The sequence below is a fragment of the Lemur catta genome, chromosome 1, assembly GCF_020740605.2.
Source record: "Lemur catta isolate mLemCat1 chromosome 1, mLemCat1.pri, whole genome shotgun sequence".
Taxonomy (NCBI): Eukaryota; Metazoa; Chordata; class Mammalia; order Primates; family Lemuridae; genus Lemur; species Lemur catta.
Window position 1 is genome coordinate 284,665,960 of NC_059128.1, and position 13,690 is coordinate 284,679,649.

The 13,690-nt window shown below is 52.9% G+C and overlaps 2 protein-coding genes across 6 annotated transcripts in view; both read right to left on the bottom strand.

Annotated features, from left to right (window-relative positions):
- The window catches only part of TSPEAR (thrombospondin type laminin G domain and EAR repeats), a 125,727-nt gene that overhangs the window by 33,064 nt on the left and 78,973 nt on the right, over window positions 1-13,690 (bottom strand). The gene's annotated exons all lie outside the window — the stretch shown is intronic.
- On the bottom strand, window positions 593-12,251 carry LOC123630807 (keratin-associated protein 10-4-like). 5 transcript variants are annotated; one of them, XM_045540807.1, is made up of 5 exons: window positions 11,730-12,251; window positions 11,608-11,657; window positions 1,289-1,370; window positions 986-1,240; window positions 593-928 (listed from the first exon to the last, which is right to left on the bottom strand). In XM_045540807.1, the coding sequence occupies exons 1-5, from the start codon at window positions 12,249-12,251 to the stop codon at window positions 593-595; spliced, it is 1,245 nt and encodes a 414-aa protein (XP_045396763.1). The 5 variants fall into 5 exon arrangements, with proteins under 5 accessions (XP_045396763.1, XP_045396762.1, XP_045396764.1 ...); XM_045540806.1 differs by having other exon boundaries at window positions 986-1,439; window positions 11,572-11,657; XM_045540808.1 differs by lacking the exons at window positions 593-928; window positions 986-1,240; window positions 1,289-1,370 and having other exon boundaries at window positions 11,379-11,687; window positions 11,745-12,251.

Below are 13,690 nucleotides of genomic sequence, written 5' to 3' on the forward strand. Positions count from 1 at the left end.
AATTCCTTCCCCTGCCAGAGACATGAGGGAGCCCAGCCCTGGAGGGCGGGGACTCAGCAGAGAAGGAGCTGATCCACAGCTGGCAGGCTGGCAGAGAGGGCGTCTGCACCCCCACCACGTCCACAACCAGGGCTGCGCCTCCCTGGGTGAGGCTGGGAGTCCCCCCGTGACCCCACAGGAGAGAGGACACTGCCCTGTGGTTTCTGGGTTGAGTCACTGGTTCCTAGAAATGTCCCTGGCAGGAAGAGGCCACTGTCTGCTCAAGTCCCTGCCCCCCCCCCCACGAGCATCACAGGAGAAGAGAATCAGGGTCACAGCAAGTTTATTGGGAGCTGAGAGGTGCTGACAGGTTCAAGTTGAGACCACGTGACCCACAGCAGAGACACTGGGAGGGAGGACGGGGGCCAGAGGGCAGGTGGGGCAGCCTCTGGGGGGCAGGAAAGGGAGGTCAGGGCAGCAAAGGGGGGACGTGGGGGCCCCTCCCCAGGTGGGGGCATCCGCCTAACCTGGGCCAGGACCAGACTGAGGGGGCTGTGAGAGGCACAGCCATGGATGGGGGAACCTGAGCCCCCTGGCCCTAGGGAAGTGCCCCTCAGCAGCTGGACTTCTGGCCCAAAGAGAGGCCACAGCAGGCTGGGCGCGGGCAGGATGGACGGCAGAGGAGGGACACACAGGAGGCTGGGCGGAGGCAGGCTGGGCGGCAGAGGAGGGACACAGAGGAGGCCGGGCAGCAGCAGCTGGGCTGGCAGGAGGAGGCAGGGGCACAGCAGGCAGGTCTGCACACGGGACGGCAGAGGAGGGACACGCAGGAGGCTGGGCGGCAGCAGGACTGCTGGCAGGGGGAGGAGGTGCAGCAAGCCGGCTGGCAGCTAGACTGCTGGCAGCATGAAGAGGAAGCCCCAGAGCACACAGGCTCACAGCACACGGGCTTGCAGCACATGGGCACACAGCACACGGGCTTGCAGCACACGGGCTCACAGCACACGGGCTTGCAGCACACGGGCACACAGCAGGACTGCTGGCATGGGGAGGAGGTGCAGCAAGCTGGCTGGCAGCTAGACTGCTGGCAGCATGAAGAGGAGGCCTCAGAGCACACGGGCACACAGCACACGGGCTTGCAGCACACGGGCACACAGCACACGGGCTTGCAGCACATGGGCACACAGCAGGACTGCTGGCAGGGGGAGGAGGTGCAGCAAGCTGGCTGGCAGCTAGACTGCTGGCAGCATGAACAGGAGGCCTCAGGGCACACGGGCTCACAGCACACGGGCTTGCAGCACACGGGCACACAGCAGGACTGCTGGCAGGGGGAGGAGGTGCAGGTGCTGGTGCAGACTGGTCGGCAGGGGCTGGACACGCAGCTCACTGGGCTGCACACCAGGGTCAGGCAGGGGGCCGGGGCGCAGCAGCTGGGAGCGCAGCAGGGGGGCTCGCAGCAGCTCTCTGGGCAGTCGTCCACCTGCCAGGAGTCGGGGCAGGCGTCGCAGGAACCGGGCAGGCAGACCCGGCTGCCGTAGCTCAGGTCGCTGGAGCAGACGGACACGGCGGACGCGGCCATGCTGGGGTGGAGCCGGGCAGGTGAGCTGGGAGGAGGGTGTGGGTGGGTGAGGAGTGAGGTCCTCCAGGCAGTCGGGCTTTTATATCAGGCCCGGGTGCGTGTTGTTGTGGCTGGAGGCTCAGCAACTTCCCTTTCCTTGTTGGTGTTTTGAGGTCCTGGAAGCCCTCGTTAACCCTAGTTTATTTACACAGAAGAGTTTGCTCCGCTGTGGAATGTGAGGCTGTGGCTGAGGGCGGGGTTGGCGCCCTGACCTGTCTGGTCCTCTCGGCAGACCCTGCAGGAGACACACGTGGTGCCGGAGCCCCTGCGGGAGCCCTCTGTCCAGGCTGTCGTCCTGCTGCGGCGGGGGCCTGATCCCCGAGTGCGCGGGGGTCGCGGAGCCCAGGGCCCCTCGGTGAGCCCGCTCCGTGGAGCAGCCGCCGCCGCGCCCACGGGCAGCAGGCGCAGAGCAGGGGACAGACCCGCGGCAGAGAGACCAAGAAGCGTCCACACAGCGCAGAATGGCGAGACGGAAAACTCCGGAAACGAAAACTCAGGAAAGACATGATTCTTCCAGAAGATCCAACGTTCAAGTAGGATTTCCGGAAAGAGAGCAGCAAATGGGAGAAACAGGACGAAACGTCCCAGCGCTGAAGGGAAACATGGGTGTCCAGACCCGAAATTTTGACCAAATAGGACCCAAATTGAACGGCGAATGGTACAGGTCTGGACGGGCTGGAGAAACTTCTCACACCAAAGAAAAGCTCTAAAAGCTTCCAGAGAGAACGGTGTCCCAGCTCAACTTAGAAAATCCGGATGCCCGAACACAGTTGAACCAAATCTTCAAAGGGACATAGAGTCCTGATTGCATCGATCGTCTGTCTGGTGCGAGGGGTGGCAGCGTTTCGGATGACGCGACGGTGAACGCACCCGCAGAGCTCACTGTCCGCTGAGCAGAAAGCAGATTGGCAGGGAAGTAGAACACAAAAGTGAGCAAAACCGTCGGCGAACAGCAGTTAAGGTTCTTCAGGGAGCGGAAGCGCACCTGCTCACCTTGACCGCGCGGAGCCAGGGGACCGCTGACACCAGCAACCGGCCTCCCTCCCCGCCCTGGCTTCTCCCCTAACTCACTTTGTGGTGTGCGGTGCTGGGAGCTCTGACACACGCAACAGTCCCGTCCCCGCCACCACAGTCCCATGCACAGGACTCCAGCACCCTCGAAAGCTCCACGTTGCTGGCTCACTGTGGCCACCCTCCCTCATTCAAGTCCTTCTAGAAGGTCGTATCACTTGGATGTTCGATAGGTAGAATACGGAATAGAATCCTGCAGCACGTGGCCTTTCCCTTAGCAAACGCACTCGGGACGTACCCCGGCTGTGTGCATCAATAGCTGATTCCTTTTCATTGCTTTTCATTCCGCTGTATGGATTCACCACAGTTTGCCTGTTCAACGGTTGAAGGATATTTTGATTATATCCTGTTTTTGATGACTATGAGCAAAGCTTGCATCAATATAAACATTGCTTGTGTACAGATTTTTGCACGATAATGAGTTTTCATTTCTCTAGAGTAAATATCTAGGAGTGGACTTGCTGGGCCATGTGGTCAGTGTATATTTGACATTATAAGAAAGGGCCAAACTGTTTGCAAAGTTTTGCACTTCCACTGGCAAAGCAAGAGTCCTGGTTGCTATGCGTCCTTGCCAGCCCTGATATTGCAAGTTTAAAAAAAATTGCCAGCCATCCTAATAAGTGTGCAGTGATATCTTATCATTCTTTTAATTTGTGTTGCCATGGTGATTGAAGATGTGTTGGGCATATCTAACGTGCTCGTTTGCCAGGCCGCTCTCCAGGGGGGTTACAGTAGGTTACATTTCTGCCAACGCTGTACGAGAGTTCCAGCTCCTCCACCTCCTTGCCGACACTTGGCATGAGCAGCCTTTTAGTTTTAGCCATTCCGGTAGGTGTGTAGGGTAGTATCTCACTGTGGCTTTCGTTTGCATTTCCCTTATGAGTAATGACATTGAGCATCTTTTTATGTGCCATCCATGCATCTTTCTGGGTAAAATGTTTTTTCAAATCTTTAGGCCCCTATTTTAATTAGGCTTCCTTGATATTGAATTTTGAGAGTTCTTTATATATTTTTGGATACAAGTACTTTGGTCAGTTGTGTAATTTGCAAATATCTTCCACCAGTCTATGCTTTGTCTTTTCATTCTCTTAACAGCATCTTTTCAAGAACAAAAATGTTTAATACTGATAAAGTCTGACTTATCAAATACTTTCTTTTATAGATTATGCTTTTAGTGTTGAATCTAAGAACTTTTTGCCTAACACAAGATCAGATTTTCCTGTTTTTTCCTAAAAGTTAAACATTTTTACATTTGACACTTAGGTCTATGATCAATTTTGATTTAATTTTTACATTAAGTATGACAGTGGTCCCCAACCTTTTTGGCCCCAGGGACCAGTTTCATGGGAGACAATTTTTCCACACATGGTGGCAGGGGGTGGTTTGCTCAGAGCTCAGGAGGTGCAGCGTGGCCCGGTTCCTAACAGGCCACGGACCAGCACTGGGCTGTGGCCCGGGGACTGGGAACTTCAGAAGTGTGAGACATTGGTCAAGGGTCACCTTTTTTCACATACAGACATCCAGTTGTTTCAATACTGTCCTAGCTCATTAAGTTGCCTTTGCACTTTTGTCAAAAATCAGTTGACTTTATTGTATGGCTCTACTTCTCTATTCTCTTTCACTGATCTGGGTGTCTGTCTTTTTGCCAATAACACATTGTCTTGATTACTGTGGCTTTATACTACAGTAACTCTTGAAATCTGGTAAAGTGAGTACTCAACTTCAGTATTCTTTTTCAAATTGTTTTGGCTATTTTAGTTCATTTGCCTCACCAAATAAATTTTAGAGTCAACTTGTTGATAGCAACAAAAAATCCTGCCAGGATTTTGATTGGGACTGTCCTGAATCCACAGGTCAGTTTGGCATAACTGACGTCATAACACTGTTGAGCATCCACCCATGAACATGGTACACCTGGTGCACGTCTCCACGTATTTCTGTCTTGCTTGTTTTGTTCATCAGTGTTTTTATTGTTTTTATTAGGTACATATTTTGTTACATTATACCACATGTTCACTTTTTATTCTATTCTAAATCATACTTTTAAACAGTATTTTTGAGTTCCAAGTGTTTATTGCTACGATAAGTAAATGTAATTAAATTTTATTACTTTTACTACTGTAAGCTTGCATTCTTCAACCTTGCTAGACTCTCTTATAGTTCTAGGAGTCTTTTTGTAGATTCTTGAGGGTTTTTCTGTGTAGACTGTCCATGTTATTTCTTCCTTTCCAATACGTATGCCTTTTATTTCTTTTTCTTACCTTAGTGCTCTGGGGGGACTTTTAGTGTGATGTGGGAAGGAGAGTGAGGGAGGACTTCTGTGTCCCCTCCTGTTCTGAGGGGAAGACCATGCAGCCTTTTACCACTGAGTGTGGTGTTGGCTGCACATTTTCATAAATGCCCCTTATTGGGTTAAAAAGTGAACATTTGTCTATTCCTAGTTCATTGAGAGCTTTTGAAAAAAATCATGAATTGATGTTGAATTTTGTAAATTTCCCCCCGTAGCGACTGAGACTACCATATTGTTTTTCTTCTTTCATCTGTTAATATGGTGAATCACATTCATTGATTTTTGATTGGTGAGCTAGCCTTGCATTTCTGGGATGAACCCAACCTGGTTGTAATGTATTAGCCTTTTCATGTGTTGATATATTTGACTTGCTAATATTTTGTTGAGGATTTTTGTGTCTATATTTGTCAGGGATATTGGTCTGTAGTTTTCTTTTTATGTTATGTCTTTCATCTGTTTTTGGATATCAAAGTAACACTGACCTCTTTAAACACATAGTGAAGTGTTCTGTCTTCTATTTTATGGAAGAGATTATGTAGAACTGTCATTTTTTTTGTTCTTTAGACATTTTGATAGAATTCACCAGTGAACAATCTGGGCATGATGTTTTCTTTATTGGAATGATTCAAAATTGATATAGGAAATAAAAATAATGAGAAGACAAACCACAGACTGGGAGAAAATATTTGCAAAAGATATATCTGATTAAGACAGTTATCCAAAATATAAAAAGAACTCTTAAAACTCAACAATAAGAAAATGAACCTGATTTTAAAATGGGCAAAAGACCTCAACAGACGCTCACCAAAGAAGATATAGATGGCAAATAAGCACCCGAAAGGATGCTCAACATCGCATGTCTTTAGAGAATGGCAAATTAAAATAATGGTGAGATACCCCTACCCACCTACAAGAGTGGCCCAAATCCCCCACACTGACAACGCCAAGTGCTGGTGAGGAGGTGGAGCAACGGGAGCTCCCTCACGCATTGCTGGTGGGGATGCAAAGTGGCGCAGCCTCTTTGGAAGACAGTTTGGTGGTTTCTTACAAAACGAAAACTACTCTTTGTGATCCAGCAATCATGCTCCTTGGTATTTACCCAAATGGCTCAAAAAGGTATGTCTACAAAAAAACTGTACAAGGATGTTTATAGCAGCTTTATTCATTATTGTCCAAAGATGAAAGCAACCAAGATGTCCTTCAATAGGAGAATGGATAAATAAATTGCAGTACATTGAGACGATGGGATATTATTCACAGCTGAAATGAAATAAGCTATCAATCCGTGAAAAGATATAGAAAAACCTTAAATGCATATTATTACTAAGTGAAAGAACCAAATCTGAAAAGGCTACCTACTGTTTGGTTCTAACTATACGACATTCTGGAAAAGGCAAGACTTTGGAGACAGCAAAGGGACCAGTGGCCGTTGGGGGTTGAGGGAGGGAGGGAAGCACAGGCAGCGCCCAGGAGACCCAGGGCTGTGAAACTGTTCCGCAGGATACTACGGAGCTGGGGACATGTCATTTTCCATTTGTCAAAACTCACAGAATGCAGAGCACCAAGAGCGAGGCAAAATGTAAACCACAGGTTCTGCGTGATGATGACGTGTCAGTGCCAGTTCCTGGACTGTGACAGATGTGCCCCCTGGGGACGCTGATCACAGGGGAGGCTGTGCGTGTGTGGGGGAGGGTGTGTGCGAACTCTCTGTACTTTCGCTCAATTTTGCTGTGAACCTAAAACTTCTCTAAAAAGTAAAGTTTATTAAAAATTGACATAGGACAATTACGGTTATGTATTTTTCTTAAGTGACTTTTGATAGTTTGTGTCTTCAAGGAATAGGCCCATTTCATCTTAATTATCCAATTTATGGACACAAAAGTGTTTGTTGTATTCCCTCTTTATTACTTTTAATGCCTGTGGAGTATGCGGTACTGCCTTTTCTTCCATTCCTCATGCTGATCATTTTTGTCTTCTTTGCCTTTTCCCCAATTTAGCTAGGTTTATCAAGTTTATCTTTTCAAAGAACAGCTTTGGTTTCATTGATTATCACATTGTTTTACTACTTTCCACTTAATTGATTTCTGCTTTCGTCTTTGTCATTTCATACCTTATACCTGCTTTGGGCTTAATTTAGTCGTATTTTTCCATTTAAAAAATTTAACCTGTTTATGTCATCATTTTTAAAGTGTACTTCTTGCAGAAAGCATAGTTGGGATTTGCCTTTTTAGCCAATCTAAATCTCTTTTCTGTTCCTCCTTCTCTCTCTTCTTTGGGGACTCTGATTACACATATATGAGGCTACTTGAAGTTTCCCACAGTTCACCTATGCTTTGTTTGTTTCTTTTTCTTCTCTGTGTTTCCTTTTAGACAGTTTCTTATGCTATGTCTTCAAGGTCACTTGACTTTTCTTCTGCAGTGTCTATTCTGTTATGAATCTCACCCAGTGTAGTTTTCACCTCAGACAGTGTAGGTTCCCTCTCTAGATGTTCTATTTGTGTCTTTAAAAAAAGATCTTCCTCCTATTACTTAATATGCTTAATTTTTTCTCTAACTTCTTGAACATATGGAATATAGTTAATGTCCCCTAACGTCCTTGATTACTAAATTCTGTGATCTGTGACATTTCCCTTTTGGTTTAAATTGATTTTATCCTGATATGTGATACATTTTCCCACCTCTTTATGTGTCTAGTGATTTTTGAATGGATGCCTGACATTGTGAATTTTGCCCTGTTGGGTGCTGGATGTTGTGTATTCCCTTGAGTGTTCTTGAGCTTTGTTCTAGGGTGTAGTTAAGTTACTGGCAAAGATTATTCTTTTGAGGCTTATGTAAGTTTTCTTAGGCAGGACCCAACTAGTGGTTACTCTAAGGCTACTTTTGCCCCTACTGCTGTGGCAGTAGCCTGCTGAGTAATCTCCCCGATGTCCTGAGAATTACGAGGGTTTCTCTCGGGCAGGCAGGAGTAAGTGCTGTTTCTGGCTCTGCTTGATCTCTGGGAATTATTCCACCTTATTTTACTGGTCCCCCAAGTTTCAGCCTCACACACATTTGCTGATCATCACTCAGCTGAATACCTGGCGGAAGCCTCTGGAATGTTGGGAGTTCTCCCTCAGTGCAGCACCTCTGTGGTGCCCTGTCCTGGGAACACCAGCTGCCTTGGCCTCCCCCAACTCCCAAATCCGTCTCTGAAACTTGGGCTCCCCCGTCCAACTGTGACCTGGAAAGATTCTCCAGGCAGCGAGGGGGACAGTGGTGAGACTCTGTGTGTTCCCCCTCTGAGCTGCACCTGCGCTGCGTGGCCGCACGTCAGTCCCCAGAATCGTTGTTCTAGCATGTGGGAATTGCTCCAGCGGGCAGGAAGGCCCAGTCCCACGGCCTCGGTCTCAGCCGGAAGGGAACTTTCCGTTCTGCCCAACTGCGTTTCCACTCCCTGCTCTTTCTCCTCAGGCTGGAGACGTGGACTCTGTCCTGGAAGGAAGCCGTGGAGGTCAGTGTCCAGAGTCCGCCACGGCCGGGGCTCCGCCCGTCGTACCTTTCCCCGCCGGCCGCTGGGGAGGGGGGCTGCCAGGCCAGTCCCGGGCTCCCCTGTCCCCGGCCATCACTCAGCGCCCCTCGGCTTCCTCCTGCACAGACACCAGCTTCTGGCCACTGGTCCCCAACCACATGCATTTTGGGCCTTTGGGTGATATCTTGTCATTAAATTTTGTCCTAAATGGAACCAATGGGTGTTTCTTTTTCCATCTGGTAATTCTGCTTTTATTTGGGATTTAGGGAGATTAAAAAATATGCCTCAGACACCACCATATCTAGAATCTCTCCCAATGTTTGTTCCTTCTTGATTCTAGTAAATGAAAACTCTTAGCAAAATGGAAATAAAAATTGTCTCCCTAACCCACAGCAAACAGCAAGTGTGGTGGTGAACCGCGAATTCTCGCAGCAGTCAGGAGTAATCATGGGCGCTCTTAATCTGGGTGTTTGAAGTCATGTTGCTACAGGAAAAAGAAATAGCAATGGGAGTTATACAGATTGGAAATAAAAAGTTCAATTCTCATTATTTTTAGATGAGGAGCTCACCTACACAAAAAAATCCAATAAAATCAACTCACACACTGTAAGAACTAGTGAAAGAATTTGCAAAGAAGTTAAATACATGGTTTTGTTTGTTTGTTTGTTTGTTTGTTTTGAGACAGAGTCTCACTCTGTTGCCCAGGCTAGAGTGAGTGCTGTGGCGTCAGCCTAGCTCACAGCAACCTCAAACTCCTGGGCTTAAGCGATCCTACTGCCTCAGCCTCCCGAGTAGCTGGGACTACAGGCATGTGCCACCATGCCCGGCTAATTTTTTTCTATATATATTTTAGTTGTCCAGATAATTTTTATTTCTATTTTTAGTAGAGACGGGGTCTTTCTCAGGCTGCTCTCAAACTCCTGACCTCCAGTGATCCACCCACCTCGGCCTCCCAGAGGGCTAGGATTACAGGCGTGAGCCACCGCACCCGGCAATACATGGTTTTATACCTAGACAATTTGTATATATAATTTCTATAGATACATACGATTTCTATACTAAGATAATGTAATAGGAAAACTTTTCCCGTTCACACTGGCAGAACATCCCATGAAACACATAAGAGTCAGTCCCAGTAGGACCACGTAAGACCAATAGAAGCAAATGGCAAGTTCTAAATGGACATGTGCTACTATGTAACTGAGAGGCAATATTTAAAATTATAGATTCCTCCTAAATATTTAAAAGTTCAATGCAATTCCAGTAAAAATTCTAGTACTTTAAAAAATAACTTGAAAAACATTCTAAAATTAATTGGGAAAAGAATGTCTACAAGATATAACCAAACTGTCTGGAACATGAGAAGGTGATGCCTTTCTTATCAACTGTTAAAACAGGTCACACAGCTGAAACGGATAAAACATCTTGGAAATGGAGCAAGGACAGGTCAGGAGATTAATGGAACAAAACAGAGATCTCAGAAATTGACAAAAGAATTTTTATAAGGTAAAAGAAATATTTGGGATAGGCCTGGGAAATGGACCCTTTTAAAGAAGCCAGTTGGCTATTGACAGGGAGGGATTCCTATCCTGTGCCTCCCAAGTCACAGCGACCGCCAAAAATACCCTCAGGACACAGGAACAGCATAAACAGCTGGAGGAGAACCAAGCTGGAGCCAGGGCGGGCCACCTGGGGAGGGCCCGAGGCCATCCGTGCTGGGTCTGTCCTCCTGGGGGGCTGGCCGCCGTCCCGGCTGCTGTCCCCGGTGCCAACCTTTCCTACCAAGGACATCTGGGAGGCTCGGGCTCCTGGTGCAGACCAAGCCTCCAGGAGTCCAGCTGTCCACAGACCTTGTGGGGACGAGCGCGGGGACCGTCACGTGCAGCCATGACCCCCGTGTCCCACCTGCACGCAGACCCTGATGGTCCCAGAGGAGGACGCCGGGCAGCCCCAGTTTCCACCCGCGTGACAACGTCTTTCCTCCCACTCATGTCTTTGTCTCCCATGAGCCCGTGTGCTGCAAGCCCGTGTGCTGTGAGCCTGTCTGCTCTGAGGCCTCTTCATGCTGCCAGCAGTCTAGCTGCCAGCCGGCTTGCTGCACCTCCTCGTCCTCCTGCCAGCCGTCCTGCTGCAGACCCTCCTCCTGCATGTCCCTCCTCTGCCGTCGCGTGTGCAGACCTGCCTGCTGTGCCCCCGCCTCCTCCTGCGGCTCCTCTCTCTCCTGCACCGGGGTCCACTGCGTGGGCGGCGCCCATGAGCGGGACACCCAGGGAGGGAGACCCGGGCCCAGACCCAGCCTGGACCCGCAGGCGGCGTCCCCGGGGCGACTCTGGAGGGTGCGGCTGCCCAGGTGGGATGTGGCTGGGACTGTCCAGGGGGCCTGGATAACCCCCTGCTGGGGCCTCTGGGGTGACCAGCCTCGGGGAGCCGGGGCAGGGGCCGGGCAGGGACTGCGCCTTCCTGGAGTCCCCCTTGGCCCCACAGGAGAGAGGACACTGCCCTGCGATTACCCGGTTGAGTCACTCGATCCTAGAAATGTCCCTGGCAGGAAGAGGCCACTGTCTGCTCAAGTCCCTGCCCCCCCCCCCACGAGCATCACAGGAGAAGAGAATCAGGGTCACAGCGAGTTTATTGGGAGCCGAGAGGAGCTGACAGGGTCAAGTTGAGACCACGTGACCCACAGCAGAGACACTGGGAGGGAGGACGGGGGCCAGAGGGCAGGTGGGGCAGCCTCTGGGGGGCAGGAGGGGGAGGTCAGGGCAGCACAGGGGGGACGTGGGGACATGCGGACGTGGGGATGTGGAGGCCCCGCCCCAGGTGGAGGCATCCGCCTAACCTGGGCCAGGACCAGACTGAATGGGCTGTGAGGGGCACAGGGTGGACCTGAGCCCACTGGCCCAGGGACGAGCCCCTCAGCAGCTGGACCCCTGGCCCGAGGAGAGGCAACAGCAGGCCGGGCGGGGACACGCAGGGCGGCAGAGGAGGGACACAGAGGAGGCCGGGCGGCAGTAGCTGGGCTGGCAGGAGGAGGCGGGGGCACAGCAGGCAGGTCTGCACACGGGGCGGCAGAGGAGGGACACGCAGGAGGAGGGTCTACAGCAGGACGGCTGGCAGGGGGAGGAGGAGGTGCAGCAAGCCGGCTGGCAGCTAGACTGCTGGCAGCATGAAGAGGAAGCTCCGGAGCAGATAGGCTCATAGCACACGGGCTCACAGCACACGGGCTTGCAGCACACGGGCTTGCAGCACACGGACTCACAGCACACGGGCTTACAGCACACGGACACACAGCAGGACTGCTGGCAGGGGGAGGAGTTGCAGCAAGTTGGCTCGCAGCTAGACTGCTGGCAGCATGAAGAGGAGGCCCCAGAGCACACGGGCACACAGCACACGGGCTTGCAGCACACGGGCTCACAGCACACGGGCTTGCAGCACACGGGCACACAGCACACGGGCTTGCAGCACACGGGCACACAGCAGGACTGCTGGCAGGGGGAGGAGGTGCAGCAAGCCGGCTGGCAGCTAGACTGCTGGCAGCACGAGGGCGTGCAGGTGCTGGTGCAGACTGGCTGGCAGGGGCTGGACACGCAGCACACTGGGCTGCACACCAGGGTCAGGCAGGGGGCCGGGGCGCAGCAGCTGGGGGCGCAGCAGGGGGGCTCGCAGCAGCTCTCTGGGCAGTCGTCCACCTGCCAGGAGTCGGGGCAGGCGTCGCAGGAACCGGGCAGGCAGACCCGGCTGCCGTAGCTCAGGTCGCTGGAGCAGACGGACACGGCGGACGCGGCCATGCTGGGGTGGAGCCGGGCAGGGTGCGGGTGAGTGTGTGGTGGGTGGGTGGGTGAGTGGGTGTGTGGGGCGCTCGGCGCTGGCAGCCTTTATACCCCTCCCGCCCTGGCTGTCCCGGCCCCACAGCTGCCCCTTCCTTGTTGGCAGCGCCGGGGCCAGCCTGTCATTAGGGTGTTTGTTTGCCTGTGATGTTGTCCAGCTCGTAAACGTCCTGCCACGTCTGGGCTGTAGCCCGTCCCATGTGGTCCCCTGGGGGCAGGGGTGCGGTGGGGGTGCTCCCAGCAGGGTTGTGGGCATGGGGGACACAGGGTCGGGTGGGGGGCACGTGCCTTGGGCTGTCCCTGGTGAGCTGGGGCCCTGTCCTGTCGCTGGCCCGGCAGCCCCAGAACACTGGCTCTCCCTGCTGGGAGCCGGCAGGTAGGAGGGGCTTCCCGTGGTGCAAACACCCCTCCAGTGAGGCCCCCCCTCCCGGGATGCAGGACTGTCACCACGCGGTGACAGACAGCCCAGATTGGGGGGTGACCTGGGCAGGGCCATGTGGCTGTGAGGGGCTGTGACTGGACCCAGAGCCCTTGGCCCGAGCTCTGGATGGCGGCTCAGCCCACGGCCTCTGCGCCCCTGCGCTGTGTCTGCTGCTCGCCTTGTCCTTGGCTGGGAGGTGACAGGACTGCGCATCGTGGGACAAGGATGAGGGCTCGGCCCCTGCCCGCTCAGGCTTGACAGCAGCCTCCTGGGCCCTGAACCCACAGGGCGTCCCTGCCTCACCGAGGACAGCCACCGGCCCTTGTCCCCCAGGCCCCCGTGTGCCCTGTGCTGGTCCCTGTCCTGAGCCGGCACCTCCCCTGACCAGCCCCGCCCAGGGCCCCGCCGCAGCCCCCAGCTCCGCTCAGGCATCTCGATGCGTCATGATCTCTGGTCTCACGCGTGGTCCCCACGTGGCAGAGACAAAGTGCAGGAGCCCCTGTCCCTGTGTACCGCCCCGGTCCCCAGGGCATCCTCCCCCGTCAGCCAGTCCCAATGCTGACTGTGCCTGCACGTTTTTGCATCAAAGCAAAGCGCACGCGCACAGTTCCTCCTAAAACAAGGCCTGCGTTACGGGGTGTGAAGTGGAACGTGCCGTGTGCCCCGAAGCCGGCCACGCTGGACACTCCCTCGTGTTCCAGTGCTGGGGCCTGGTCAGACCTGTCCCACGGGGCTTCCTAATACGACAGACGCCGACCACCTACGGCCCGCTGCCCCCGCCACCGTCCTGCCCAGGGGGTGGGAAGGGGCTGTGGAGGTGGCTGTCCCCTCAGCCCACGCAGCGAGTGGCGTCCAGGGAGAGCCTCCCACTCTGCCCACGGGCCGTCTGCTCCCCACGGCGGGTCCCCCGGGGGGCTGGTCAGAGAGGCTGCAGCAGTGGCCACGGAGCCCACAGTGCTGGCCCCGCCACGCCTCCTCC